Here is a 15,562-nt window from a genome sequence, read left to right as displayed (position 1 = left end):
CCCCAAGGTCACCCCAGTGGCTTTTGGCTCCTTGAGGTCCCTCAAGGTTCCTTCCAAGTTGGTCTCCAACCTCCATGGTTGGGAGATGGCGGAAGAGGGACATTAAATATCCTTCTTCTGGAGGTCTTGATGACCAAGAGGACATTAAAGACCTTCTTGAGGTGCCCCAAGGTCACCCCAGTGGCTTTTGGCTCCTTGAGGACCCTCAAGGTCATAATGGTTCCTTCCAAGCTGAACCTCAACTTCCATGGTTGGGAGATAGGTGCTGGGTGGAGGCCAAAATCCTTCTGCTGGAGCTCCTCCTGACCCAAGAGCGCATCCAAGACCTTCATGAAGGTGCCCCAAGGTTCCTCCACCTTGCCCCTTGACCTCTCTGGTTCCTTGTGTCTCCATCCAGAGGATTCCCTGGTGGGGTGGTGGCATTGGGGCTGCTCAGCCCACATCAGCCAGAGCCACCAGAGGACCTCCCAACCTCCACCGCCAGCCCACATCTCCTAGGCTGCTCCCTGGCACCACAGCCCCACCTAGAGCCCTTCCACCAGGCTCAGAAGGTCCTTTTCCCACCATCACCATGCCAACCCCCCCCTGAGGTGCCACCACCCAGCAGCTCCAAGCTGCTGGTGACCACCAGGGCTCAGTTCCACCATCCCAACCCCTCCTTAGGTGCCACCACCTGGGGTCAAAGGTTGAGGAGGACCCTGGGGAGGCAGAGGCCCAAGAGGAGGCTGTGGGAAGCCCTCAAGATGAGGTCAGTTCTTCTGGGGAGCTCTTGAGAAGAAGGTCTCCAAGAGGGGGCTCCAGGGGGGGCAGATGGACAATTCCCCATGGCCAGGGGCCCAATTCCTCTTGACTTCAAGTGCCTGCAGTTGGGGGGCTGGGGGTGGGCTAGGGGTGGGGTGGGAGAGGTTTGGCCCCACCAGGATTGTCTTCTGCTGCTGGCTGCTTCCTGGTGGGAGCCTGGAGCCTCTGGTGGGGACTTGGAGACCCTGGTGGGGCCCTAGTGGCTGCTTCTGGAGGTGCTGCTGTGGGGGAGGGTTGGAGGTTGGGGTGCACCAAAGAGGACAGTGGGGCTTGGAAGGGGTCCCCCAAGCTTTAGGGGTGGGGAGAGGGAGGGTCTGAGGTTGGGTTCCTGGCACTTTGCTCCTCCTTGCAGACAGCTTTGGAAGCCAATAAAGCCTGGAGGTAGACCTGAGCCTGGCCTGGCCTTCTCAGCACAGGCATCAGCCTCCTCCTCTTTCTCCCTCTCCTTCCTCTCCTCCTCCTCTCCTCCCCCTCCTTGTCCTACTCCTGCACCTTCTCCCCTTCATCCTGTGCTCCTATCCTGCTCCTTGGCTTCTCCAAGGGTCTTGGCCAGGGTGTCTCCAGCTCCTCCTGGGATCCATGAAGACCTAGGGGGGAGGGGTTGGGGGTTGAAGAAATGGGAATGCCCGGTGGTGGCCAAGCAGCCTCCTGTGCTTGGTCAAGGAGGTTTGGCCTCATGGATCAGGGCCTCCAAGCCCTCTGGTTCTGCCTCCATCTCTGGTGGGGTGAGGAGCAGGAGGGGAAGGCTCTGGAGGAGTTGTGAGGAGCAGCTGAGCGAGCTGGGGGGGTTGAGGCTGCAGCAGAGGAGGCTGAGGGGAGACCTTGTGGCTCTCTGCAGCTCCCTGAGAGCAGCTTGCAGCCAGCTGGGGCTCAAGGGCTGCTCCTGAGGGCTGGGCCAAGAGGAGATGGCCTCAGGTTGTGGCAGGGCAGGTTGAGCTTGGCCCTGAGGAGCAATTTGTGCCCCTTGAGGGGTGCCCAGGCCTGTGGCAGCTGCCCAGGGCAGTGGTGGAGTCCCCCATGGCTGGAGCTCATCCCTGCTGGTCTGGCTAAGCTGAACTCCAGCAGCATCTTCTCTTGTGGGTTCTCCTAAGTTTGGAGTTGGAGCTGCTCCTGCCTGGACCCCCCTCATCCCCCCCCAGAGCCCCCAAACCAGGCTCCTGACTGCCCCCCATCCCCCCAAGCAGCTCCCCCCTGACCCTTGTTGTCCCTTGGGGGGGCACAGGCCCCCCAGAAAGTAATTTTTAAGGTGGAATTTGGAAATAAATATTTATTTTTTGCTCCTCACTTTGGGGTCCTTTGAGTTCCTCCTGGGGAGGGTGGCTCAAGGAATGGTCCTCTGCCCACCCCCTGCGCTGGGAAGTCCTCTGTGGGGAGGGGACCTTGATGCCACCTCTGCTCTTCACCTTCCAGCCCCCTCCATCCCACCTCTCCTCCAGCCCCCTCCATCCCACCACCTCTGCTGAGGAGCCTCAGGAGATAGAAGCAGAAGCTCAGCCCCCAGGATGTGAATCAGAGGCTGAAGGTGGAGGAGCAGCAACTTGCGACTTGCTTTGGGCCACAGTTGGTCACAAAAGGACCTCCAGGGCACCCGGGAGGGGTTGGAGCAGGTGAGGAACCCCCCAGGAGGAGTCAGCAAGGGCCAAGTGCAGCTGGGCTGGGACAACCCCCAGGGGTCCATCTGAGCTGGGGGTGCAGGGCTGGAGTGCAGCTCTGCTGGGCCCTCGCCTGCAGTGCTGGATCAGCTCTGGAGGCCTCAGCACAGGCAGGGAGCTGCTGGAGCAGGCCCAGAGGAGGCTGTGGGGGGGCAGCCTGGAGAATGCTCCAGGGAGAGCTTGTGGTCACAGGTGGTGCTCTGGGGCATGGCTCCACCACCTTTTGCCCCACAGTGGCCTCTTGAATCACTTTTGAGGTCATCTCTGCCCAGGAGCTCCTAAGGGGAGGCCACAGCTGCAAGCCCCCAGGCTTGGGGAGGGCTGGGGCAGGGCCAGAGCAGGGCAAGGAAGCTGGGGAGGGGTCTGGGGAAGGAGGAGAAGGCTGTGGAGAAGTTGTGAGGAGCAGCTGAGGGCCCTGGGGGGTTTGAGGCTGCAGCAGAGGAGGCTGAGGGGAGACCTTGTGGCTCTCTGCAGCTCCCTGAGAGCAGCTTGCAGCCAGCTGGGGCTCAAGGGCTGCTCCTGAGGGCTGGGCCAAGAGGAGATGGCCTCAGGTTGTGGCAGGGCAGGTTGAGCTTGGCCCTGAGGAGCAATTTGTGCCCCTTGAGGGGTGCCCAGGCCTGTGGCAGGCTGCCCAGGGCAGTGGTGGAGTCCCCATGGCTGGAGGGGTTGGGGAGTTGTGGTGCTGAGGGGCCCTGGGGTGGTGGTGCTGGGGCAGTGCTGGGGCCATGGTTGGCCTCCATCCCTGCCAAGCTCTCTCCCAACTCCTCCCCTGGCTCCCTGATCCTGCTGCTGTCTCCTCCATGCCCCAGGGGCAGGGTGGGAGTCTCGCCTTGTTGCCTCCTTCCCCCTGCCCAGGTTGGCCCTAGTAAGCTGTGCCACCTCCAGGCTAGGGACAAGGGTGGGGGTAGGGGAGCCTGAAGCTGGTGCTGAGGAGGGTTGGAGGTGCTGGAGGTGGAAGGAGAGCCTCAGGCTGGGGGGGAGGGGCTTTGGGGGTCCTGCTCTGCTCCTTCAACCCAGCTGGCAGTCAGGAGGGTCCCCGTGGTCATCTCCTGGGGGGAGTCCCTGCAGGGGGGGATCTGGTTGAAGCACCCAGGAGCTGTCCCCTGGGTCTTGGTCCCTGGCAGGCTGTCTGGGAGCTGAGGGCGGGTTTGCCTACAAGCTGCTCCAGGACCTCTTCTCCAACTACTCCAAGGCCCTGCTGCCTGTGGAGGACACTGACAGAGCCCTCAACGTCACCCTGCAGGTCAGCCTCTCGCAGATCATCGACATGGTGAGAGCTGGAGCTGGCCCAGGGCCCCTCACGACCCCTGCCCAGACCCTGAAACCCAGCCCAGATCCACTTAAACCCAGCCCGGATCCACTCAAACCCCATCTCAGACCCCTCAAACTCCACCCAGACTCCTCAAACCCAGCCCAGATCCCTGAAATCCCAACCCAATCTTCTCCAACCCCAACCCAGATGTCACCAACTCAGCTTTGACCACTTGAAGACAAGTCAGACTCCCCCCAGAATGACCTTGGTCCTCTTGAAGCCATCTCAGGTATCTCCAAGCCCCCAGCCCTTCCCCAGGTCCATCTCAGCCCTTTGGGGTCCTTGCAGCTGCCCCCCCACAGGCTGGGGGAGAAGCAAGGAGGAGCCCCTGGGGGGGAGCCTGGTGAGCTGAGACCACCTCCCTGGGGTGGCCTTGGTGGCTCCATGACCATCTCCAGCAGCTGGGGCTGGAGGCCAAGCAGCAGCTGCTACAGGGGCTTGGCCTTGACCCCACCAAGAGCTGCTCCTGGAGCTTGGTGGGGCTCAGGTTGGGGCTCTGGGGGCTCCCAAGGGCCACTGCCAATCTTGGGGCTTCATCTGGGGTGGGAGCAGGGAGGTGCTGCTGGAGGTGGCACAGAGAAAAGGTCACCCCCATGCGGGTGACAGGCTGGTGGCAGAGGGGGTTGGCACCACCCTGGTGTGCCTGGCACTGACCCTCCAACCCCCCTCCCAGACCCCCTCCAACCCCTCTGGAGGTCCTTTTTGAATCCACATTGCCGTCCCCTGCCCTGCCCTCCCCGCAGCTCCGCCCAGCGCCCCGGGGGCTCTCCGGAGACCAAGGCGGTGCTGAGCTCCGACGGCCTCAGCCCGTGGGACTCTCCGGCCGTCACCAAGAGCTCCTGCAAGGCGGACGTCTCCCACTTCCCCTTCGACGGCCAGAGCTGTCCCCTGACCCTCGGCTCCCGGAGCTACAGCGCCCGCCAGCTGGACCTGCGGCAGCGCCTGGCCGCGGGGGACCGGAGGGACTCGGTGGAGTGGGAGGTGCTGGGCATGGCAGGCACCTGGGCAGCTACGGCTGCTGCTCCGAGCCCTGCCCGGACGTCCCCTACCCCTTGGTGCTGCGCCGCAGAGCCTCCTCCTTCGTCTGCAACCTGCTGCTGCCCTGCCTGATGGTCTCCTTCCTGGCGCCCCTGGGCTTCTCCCTGCCGGCCGGCTCGGGGAGAAGGTGGCTATGGGGGTGGCAGTGCTGCTGGCCCTCACCTTCTTCCAGCTGCTGCTGGCCGAGAGCATGCCCCCAGCCCAGAGCCTGCCGCGCCTCGGTGAGCCCCCCGGGCACACGGGGGAGGAGGGGGGGGTCTGGTAGGGGGAAGGGGTGTGTGGTCTCCCTTGGGTGGGGAGGAGGTGGTGGGAGGAGGAGGCAGCAGGGATGGGAGGAGATGTTGGTGTCCTTTGGGGATGGGGAGGAGCTGTTGGAGTTTATTGGGTGAGGAGGCAATAGGATTGGGGAGATGTTGGTGTCCTTTGGGGTTGGGAAGGAGCTGTTGGTCTCTCCCCCCCTCCCCCCTGCCCACCCCCTCCCCTCTCGCCCCCCCTCAGGCAAGTCCTACTTGGCCACCATGAACATGGTCACAGCCTCCAGCGCCTTGACCATCTTAATCCTGACCCTGCAGCACTGCGGGCCGGGGGCCAGGCCTGTGCCCCCCGGGCCAGGAGGTTCTTCCTCCAGCACCTGGCCAGGCTCTGCTACGGCTCGGAGCTGGGCGGGAGCCGCCAGAGGGCGCCGGCCGGCAGGGCGGGCAGGGGGCGGCCGGGCGGCCCCAGGGGGAAGCTGCTCCTGTCTGGAACCTTGGAGCTGCTCCTGCCTGGATCCCCGGGGCTGCTCCTGCCTGGATCCCTGGGGCTGCTCCTGCCTGGAGCCATGGGGCTGCTCCTGCCTGGAGCCATGGGGCTGCTCCTGCCTGGAGCCTTGGGGCTGCTCCTACCTGGAGCCTTGGAGCTGTTCCTGCCTGGAGCCATGGGGCTGCTCTCCCCTGGAGCCCTGGAGCTGCTCCTGCCTGGAGCCTTGGGGCTGCTCCTGCCTGGAGCCTTGGGGCTGCTCCTGCCTGGAGCCTTGGGGCTGCTCCTGCCTGGAACCTTGGGACTGCTCCTGCCTGGACCTCCCTGATCACCCAGCCCCCAAACCAGGCTCCTGACTCCCCCCATCCCCCAAAGCAGCTCCCCCCTGACCCTTGTTGTCCCTTGGGGGGCACAGGCCCCCAGAAAGTAATTTTTAAGGTGGAATTTGGGAATAAATGTTTATTTTTGCTTCTCACTTTGGGGTCCTTTGAGTTCCCTTTGTGACCCCCCACATTTGGCACCCCCCCCTCCAATTGTCACCTCCCTCCCCTCCCCCATTCTTCCCCCAGCAAACTTCTCCCTCCCTGTGCCACATCTCCTCCCTAACCCAAGGCCCTGCCCCTTAAAATGTCCTGAAGCGATTTTGGGACCTTCTGGAGCAGGACCTCCCCTCTCCCCACCCCCCCCAAAAAAAGAATAATGGCCACAAGGGGTCTCCAGGGGTCCCTGCAGAAGCTGACCAAACCCTGACCAAATCCCCTCAAAACCTCCTGGCTCCTGAGCAGGACTTGGCCACAGCCTGGCCCAACCCTTCCCCAAACCTCCCAAATCCTTCCCAAAGTCCCAGGGAGGAACTTGGCCAAGTCCTGACCAAATCCCCCCAAAACTTCCTCAATCCTTCCCCAGCCCCCCAGAGCCTGACCCAAACTCCCAGATCCTGAGCACAGCCTCCCCAGTCCTGAGCTCAACTTGGCCAAACCCTGCCCCAACCCACACCAAAACCTCCCAAAGCCTCCTGAGTCCTGCCCCAATACTGGAGCTATAACCAGGCTCATAATGATAAATAATATGGCTAATAATATTAAGAATGCTAATAATTAATAATAGACCTAATAACATCACTAATGCTAATGTTTAAAAGAGCTAATAATCCTGCTAATATTGATAAATACTATGGCTAATAATCCTAATAATGGAAATAATTAGAAATAGAGCTAAGAATCCTGCTAATATTAAGTAATGGTGCTAATAATCCTGCCTATTATTAATAAGAGAGCTAATAGTCCTGCTACTAATACTTAGACAAGCTAATAATCCTCTTAAGAATTAATAAAAGAGCTAATAGTCCTGCTACTAATAATTAATGGAGCTAATAATCCTACTAATATTGATTAAAATATGGCTAATAATCTAAATAATGATAATAATTAGTAATAGAGCTTATAGTCCGGCTAATAATCCTACTAATAATGATAAATATTATGACTATAAGTCTTAATAATAATAATAATACCTATGACTAATAGAGCTAAAAGTCCTCCTAATAAGAACTAACAAAGCTAACAGTACTGGGAATGGTTAATACTGGAGCTATAATCAGGCTAATAATGATAAATAACATGGCTAAGTGTCTTAATTATGGAAACAATTAATAATAGTCCTAATAATACCACTAACAGTCATTTTTAAAAGAGCTAAGAATCCTATGATATTGATAAATAATATTGCAAACAATGGAAATAATTACTAATATAGCTAAGAATCCTGCTAATATTAAGTAATGGTGCTAACAATCCTGCCTATAATTAATAGCTAACAGTCCTGCTACTAATACTTAGATGAGCTGATAATCATCTTAGTCCTGCTACTAATAATTAGTGGAGCTAATAGTCTTAATAATTATAACAGCAATAACTACTAGAGCTAGAAGTTTCCCTAATAATAACTAACAGAGCTAATAGTGCTGGAAATGGTTAATACTGGAGCCACAATCAGGCTAATGATGATAAATAACCTGGCTAAGAGTCTTACAGCTACTCAGTGCTAATAATCATGCTAATCATAAACAACAGAGCTAATATTCCTGCTAATATCAACCAAGAGAGCTAATGATCCTGCTTATATTGATAAACACGATGGCTAATAGTCCTGCTAATAACAACAAGTAATAGAGCTAACAATCCTGCTAATATTGATAAATAACACGACTAACAATCCAAATATGGCTAATAATTAATAGTAGAGTTAAGAGCCCTGCTAATCATAGCTAATAGAGCTAAAAGTCCTGCTGATGGTTGATAGAGTTAAGAGTCCTGGGAATAAAAGTTAATATAGCTAATAATCCTGTTAACAATTAATAATAGAGCTAATACACCTGCTAAGAATAATTATTAGAGCTAATAATCCTGCTAATACCTATAAATAATATGGCTAATATTATATAATAATCATAGAGCTAATTATCCTGGTAACAATAATTAATGGAGCTAACAATCTTAACTATGGCAATAAATAATAAGAGAGCTAATAACACCGCTAATAATAATAATTAATAGAGCTAATAATCCTGCAAGTACCTATAAATAATATGGATAATAATCTTCACTATGGCTATAATCAGTAATAGAGATAATTATCCTGGTAATAATAATTAATGGAGCTAATAATCCTGCTAATACATACAAATAATATGGCTAATAATATTAACTATGCAAACAATTTATAATAGATCTAATAATCCTGCTAATAATGATCAATAGTGCTAATAATCCTTCTAATACCCATAAATAATATGGCTAATAATCTTAACTATGGCAATAATTAATAAGAGAGCAAATAATACTGTTAATAATAATTAACAGAGCTAATAATCCTGCTAATACCTATAAATAATATGGCTAATAACCTTAACTATGGAAATAATTAATAATAGACCTAATAATACTGCTAATAATAATTAATAGATCTACTAATACTGGTAATACCTCTAAATAATATGGCTAATAACCTTGACTATGGCTATAATTAGTAATAAAGCTAATTATAATGCTAATAATAATGAATCCAGCTAATAATGCTATTAAAACCTATAAATAATGTGGGTAATAATCTTAAGTATGGCAATAATTAACAAGAGAGCTAATGATACTGCTAATAATAATTAATAGAGCTAATAATCCTGCTATTGCCTATAAATAATATGGCTAATAATCTTAACTACGGAAATAATTAATTATAGACGTAATAATACAGCTAATAATAATTAATACAGCTAATAATCCTGCTAACATTGATAAATAATATGTCTAATAATCTTAGTTATGGTAATAATGAATACTAGAGCTTATCGTCCTATTACTACTAATAACAAATAGTGCTAAGAATACTGACTATAATTAATGGAGCTAATAGTTCTGATATCAGCAATTAATGGAGCTAATAATGCTGCTAATAGTAATAACTAATATGGCTAAGAGTCTTAATCCTACTGCTAATAATAATACTACTAATAACTAACAGAGCTAAAAGTCCTCCTAATAATAACTAATAGAGCTAACATTCCTGCTGGGGATTAATACTAGAGCTAGAATCAGGCTAAGAATGAGAAACAATATGGCTAAGTGTCTGAGAAATAAGAAGAAGAACAAAGAATTAGAGCTAATATTCCTGCTAATGATAAGTATTGGAGTTAATGTTCCTGCTTATACTGATAAATACTATGGCTAATAATCTGACTTGTGGTAATAGTTAATAACAGACCTAATAACACCACTAATGCTAATGTTTAAAAGAGCTAAGAATCCTGCTAACATTGATGAATAATATGGCTAAGCATCTTAATAATGGAAAGAATTAATAATAACCAATAATATATCTAATAGTAATACTAATAGTAATACTTAAAAGAGCTAATAATAATTCATGCAACTAATAGTCTGCCAATAGTGATAAATAATGGCCTACTACCCTTAATAAGAATAATAAATAATGGAGCTAAAAGTCTTCCTATAATAACCAAAACAACTAATAACTAATAGAGCTAACAGTCCTGATAGGGACTAATTATAGAGCTATAGTCCCAATAATGGTAATAATTAATAACAGAGATGGTAGTCCTGCTGAAAATAATTGATAGAGATAATAACCCTGCTAATAATTATGAATAATGTGACTAATATTCCTGCTAATAATAATAAACAATGTGGCTAATAGTCTCAGTAGTAGCAGTAATACTACTACTACTATTACTACTACTACTAATGATGATGCAGCTAATTGTGCTGCTAATAACAATAGGGCTAATAATCCTGCTAATAATTAATATCAGGGGATGCCCCCAGAGGACCTCACAGCCTCCCAGAGCTGTCTCCAGACCAAGCCCTGACCAAAATCTTCCAAATATTGAGCAGAACCTGACCCAACCCAGACCAAAACCTCCCAAATCCTTCCCAAACCCTTCCCAAAGTCCTAGGGAAGAACTTGGCCAAATCCTCACCAATTCCCCCCAACACTTCCTCAATCCTGCCCCAACCCCCCACAACCTCACCAAAACCTCCCAAATCCTCAGATCAACCTCACCAAACCCTCACCCAATCCACACCAAAACCTCCCAAAACCTCCTCAAGCCTTTCCCAACCTCCCAGCCCCTCACCAAAAGCATCAAACACTTCCCAAAGCCTCAGCACAACTTGCCCAAGTCCTGGCCCAAGCCTGACCACAGCCTGCTCAAAACCTCCCAAATCCTCAGCTCAGCCTGACCAAAACCTGACCCAACCCAGACTAATAGCTCCCCAAACCTTCACAAACCCTTCCCAAAACCTCCTGAAGTTCTAGGGAAGAACTTGGTCAAATCCTGAACAAATCTCCTCCAGATCTCCCAAATCCTGCAACCCCCCAACAACCTGACCTAAACCTCCCAAGCTCTAACCAAGACCTCCCAAACCTGGGCACAACCTGACCAACTCCTGACAAATTCCCCCCAAAACCTCCCAAATCCTGCCCTAATCCTCCCAAACTCCTAGGGAAGAACTTCCCATGTCCTGGCCCAAGCCAGAACAACTCCTGAGCAGATCCTGCCCAAAACCTCCCAAAGTCCTAGGGAGGAAGCTGGCCAAATCCTGAACAAATCCCCAACAAATCCCCAAACCTTCTCATAGCTGTCCCAACCCCCCAAAACCTCCCAAGCTCTAACTACGACCTCCAAACCTGCCCACAACCTGACCAACTCCTGACAAATCCCCCCCAAATCTCCCAAATCCTGCACCAACCCCCCCACAACCTGACCCAAACCTCCCAAATCCTTCCCTAAACCTCCCAAATTCTGGGCAGGATGTGACCAAACCCAGCTCCAATCCAGAGATTAAATCCTTACCAAATTCCCCCAAACCTGCCAAAGTCCCAATATGGAACTTGACCAAATCCAGACAAATTACCCCGAAAATTTCCTCAATCCTGCACCATCCCCCCAAAACCTGACTAAAACCTCCCAAATCCTTACCCAGTCCTCCCAAAGACCCAGGCAGAAACTTGGTCATATCCAGGCCAAATTCCTCCCAAAACCTCCCAAATCCTGTCCCAAACCCCCATGACCTGACCCAAACCTCCCAAATCCTGATCAAAAAATCCCAACCCTTGGACAAAACTTGAACAAAGCCTGGCCCAACCCACAGCAAATCCTGACCAAGCCCTGACCAAAACCTCCTAAGGTCCCAGGGACAAAATGGCCAAATCCTGGACAAATCCACCCAAAACCTCCTCAATCCTATCCCAAACCCCCACAACCTGACCTAAACCTCCCAAGCTCTAACCAAGATCTTCCAAACCTGCCCAGAACCCGATCAACTCCTGACAAATTCCTTCCAAACCCTACACCAACCCCCCACAACCTGACACAAACCTCCCAACCCTTCCCTAAACCTCCTAAATTTGGGCAGGATATGACCAAATCCTGCTCCAATCGAGAGACCAAATCCCCACAAAACCTCCCAAATCCTGCCCAAAACCTCCCCACGTCCTTCAGAGGAACTTAGCCAAAGCCTGACAAATTCCCCCCCAAACTGACCAAATGCTGTACAGAATTTGGCCAAATCCTGGCCCAAAGAAGACCAAAACCTCCCAAATCCTTACCAAAACCTCCCAAATCCTTACCAAAACCTCCCAAATCCTTACCAAAACCTCCCAATGTCCCAAAGAGAACTTGGCCAAATCCTGACAAATTCCCCCCAAAACCTGCCAAGTCCTGCACCAACCCCCCACAACCTGACCCAAACCTCCCAAATCCTCAACAAAACCTCCCAAACTCCTAGGGAAGAACTTGGCCAAGTCCTGGCCCAAGCCAGAACAACTCCTAAATAAATCCTTCCCCAAACCTCCCAAAGTCCTTCTCCTCAATCCTTCCCCACCTCTCCAGAACCTGACCCAAACTCCCAGATCCTGAGCACAGCCTCCCCAGTCCTGAGCTCAACTTGGCCAAACCCTGCCCCAACCCACACCAAAACCTCCCAAAGCCTCCTGAGTCCTGCCCCTAACCTCCCAAAGTCCCAGGGAAGAACTTGGCCAAATCCTGACCAATTCCCCCCAACACTTCCTCAATCCTGCCCCAACCCCCACAACCCTAATCTTAACCATGCCAATAATTAATAATAGAGCTAATTATCCTGGTCATAATAACTAATGGAGATAATTATCCTGCTAATGCCTACAAGTAAGGTTGTTAATAATCATAACTATGGCAATAACTAATAATAGAGATAATAACACTGTAAATAATAATGAATAGAGCTAATAATCCTGCTAATACCTAGAAATAATGTGGCTAATAATCTTAACTATGGCAATAATTAATAATAGGGCTAACAAACCTGCTAATTATTATTAATGGAGCAAATAATCCTGCTAATACCTAGAACTAAGGTGGCTAACAATCTTAACTATGGCAATAATTAAAAATAGAGCTAATAATCCTGATAATAATAACACATAGAGCTAATAATACTGCTAACATTGATAAATAATATGTCTAATAATCTTAATTATGGTAATAATTTATAATAGAGCTTATAGTCCTATTACTTCTAATAACTAATAGTGCTTATAACAGAAATTATCATTAATGGAGTAATAGTTTTGCTAACAGTAATTAATGGAGCTAGTAAGCCTGCTAATTGTGATAAATAATATGGCTAAAGGTCTTAATACTACTTCTACAAGTAATAATACTAATAATTAATAGAGCAAAAACTCCGCCTAGTAATAACTAATAGAGCTAACATTCCTGCTGGGGATTAATGCTAGAGCTAGAATCAGGCTACGAATGAGAAACAATATGGCTAAGAACCTGAAAAATAATAACAAGAACAATGAATTAGAGCTAATATTCCTGCTAATAGCAAGTAATGGAGTTAATGTTCCTGCTAACACTGAAAAACACTATGGCTAATAATCTGACTTATGGTAATAGTTAATAACAGACCTAATAACACCACTAATGCTAATGTTTAAAAAGCTAAGAATCCTGCTAACATTGATGAATAATATGGCTAAGCATCTTAATAAGAATCCCACGTACATTGAGTAATGGTGCTAATAATCCTGTTAGGAATTAATAACAGAGCTAATCCTCCTCTTAATAACTAATAATACAGCTAATAGTAATACTAATGGTAATACTTTAAAGAGCTAATAATAATTAAAGCAACTCAAATTCCTGCTAATACTGATAAATAATGTGCCTAACAGTCTTTAGAAGAATAATCAATAATAGAGCTAAAGGACATCCTAATAACAATCAATAGACCCTATAACTAATAAAGCTAACAGTCCTGCTGAAAACAATTGATAGTTAATGCAGTTAATAATGTGGCTAATAATCCTGCTAATAATGATAAACAATGTGACTAACAGTCTTAGTTGTAGTAATAATGATAACAACAACAACAAAGCAGCTAATCGTGCTGTTAATAACAATAGGGCTAATAATCCTGGTGATAATTACTATCGGGGATCCCCACAGAGGACCTCACAGCCTCCCAGAGCTGTCTCCTGACCAAGCCTGGACCAAACCCTTCCAAATACTGAGCAGAACCTGACCCAAGCCACACCAAAACCTCCCAAATCCTTCCCAAACCCTTCCCAAAGTCCCAGGGAAAAACTTGGACAAATCCTCACCAATTCCCCCCAACACTTCCTCCATCCTGCCCCAACCCCCCACAACCTCACCAAAACCTCCCACATCCTCAGCTCAACCTCACCAAACCCTCACCCAATCCACACCAAAACCTCCCAAAACCTCCTCAAGCCTTTCACAACCTCCCAGCCCCTCACCAAAAGCATCAAACACTTCCCAAACAAAGCCTCAGCACAACTTGCCCAAGTCCTGGCCCAATCCTGACCACAGCCTGTTCCAAACCTCCCAAATCCTCAGCTCAGCCTGACCTAATCTTGACCCAACCCAGACCAAAGCCTCCCAAAGCTGTCTCCTGACAAATTCCCCCCAAAACCACCCAAATCCTGCACCAACCCCCACAACCTGACCCAAACCTACCAAATCTTGAACAAAACCTCCCAAAGTCCCAAGGAGGAACTTGACCAAATCCTGACAAATTCTTCCCAAAACTGCCTCAATCCTATCCCAAACCCCCAACAACCTGACCCAAACCTCCCAACCTCTAAGCAAGACCTCCCAAACCTGCCCACAACCTGATCAACACCTGACAAATCTCCCCCCCAAACCTCCCAAAATACCAACCAAAACCTCCCAAAGCCCTAGAGAAGAACTTGGCCAAGTCCTGGCCCAAGCCAGAACAACTCCTGACCAAATCCTGAACAAAACCTCCCAAAGTCCCAAGGAGGAACTTGGCCAAATCCTTTCCAAATCCCCCCAAAACCTTCCAAATCCTGCACCAACCCCCCACAACCTTATCCAAACCTCCCAAATCCTAATCAAAACCTCCCAAATTCTGGGCAGGATTTGGCAAACCCTGCTTCAATCCAGAGACCAAATCCTTCCCAAATCCCCACCTAACCTCTTAAATCCTACCCCAAACCTCCCAAAGTCTTAGGGAGGAACTTGGCCAAAGCCTGACAAATTCCCCCCCCAACCTACCAAATGCTGTACAGAACTTGGCCAAATCCTGGCCCAAAACGAGACCAAAACCTCCCAAATCCTTACCCAATCCCCCCAAAGACCCAGGGAGGAACTTGGTCAAATCCAGGCCAAATTCCCCCCAAAATCTCCCAAATCCTGCACCAACCCCCCACAGCCTGACCCAAACCTCCCAAATCCTTCCCTAAACCTCCCAAATCCTTCCCCAAAACCTCCCATAGTCCAAAGGAAGAACTGGGCCAAATCCTTACAACTTGCCCCCAAAACCTCCTCACTCCTGTCCCAACCATCCTCTTAATAATTAATAAAAGACCTAAGAGGCCTGATACAGAAAATTAATGAAGCTAATAATCCTACTAATAATGATTAATAATATGGCTAATAATCTAAATAAAGTTAATGATTAACAATAGAGCTTATAGTCCTGCTAATAATGATAAATAATATGGCTACTAGTCTAAATAATTATAACAGTAATAACTAAGAGAGCTAAAAGTTCCCCTAATAATAAATAATAGAGGTAATAGTACTGGTAATGATTAATACTGGAGATACAATCAGGCTAATGATGATAAATAACATGGCTAAGAGTCTTACTACTACCAATAATAAAACTTAGTGCTAATAATCATGCTAATCATAAAGAACAGAGCTAATATTCCTGTGAATAGCAATCAAGGGAGCTAATAATCCTGCTTATATTGATAAATACGATGGCTAATAGCCTTAATAATGGTAAAAATAATGGAGCTACTAGTCCTGCTAATAACAACAACTAATAGAGCTAATAATCCTGATAACACTGATAAATAACACAACTAATTATCCAAATACGGCTAACAATTAATAGTAGAGCTAAGAGCCCTGCTAATCATAACTAATAGAGCTAAAAGTCCTGATAATGGTTAATAGAGGTAA

The 15,562-nt window shown here is 48.7% G+C and overlaps 1 protein-coding gene across 1 annotated transcript in view; it reads left to right on the top strand.

Moving 5' to 3' along the window:
• Positions 1-216: 216 nt before the first annotated feature.
• Positions 217-15,562, top strand: part of LOC137457918 (neuronal acetylcholine receptor subunit alpha-10-like) — a 95,367-nt gene continuing 80,021 nt past the window's right edge. The window contains 7 exon segments of the mRNA XM_068169669.1: positions 217-250; positions 3,578-3,723; positions 4,519-4,756; positions 4,759-4,917; positions 4,920-5,024; positions 5,302-5,406; positions 5,409-5,492. Coding sequence (XP_068025770.1) covers positions 217-250; positions 3,578-3,723; positions 4,519-4,756; positions 4,759-4,917; positions 4,920-5,024; positions 5,302-5,406; positions 5,409-5,492 — 871 coding nt within the window.

The sequence above is a fragment of the Melanerpes formicivorus genome, unplaced genomic scaffold (genome assembly GCF_026170545.1).
Source record: "Melanerpes formicivorus ecotype bairdi unplaced genomic scaffold, bMelFor1.0.p_v2 SCAF_209, whole genome shotgun sequence".
NCBI classification, from domain to species: domain Eukaryota; kingdom Metazoa; phylum Chordata; class Aves; order Piciformes; family Picidae; genus Melanerpes; species Melanerpes formicivorus.
The sequence above is the reverse complement of the archived record's forward strand: the minus strand, read 5'-3'. Positions and strand labels throughout refer to the sequence as shown.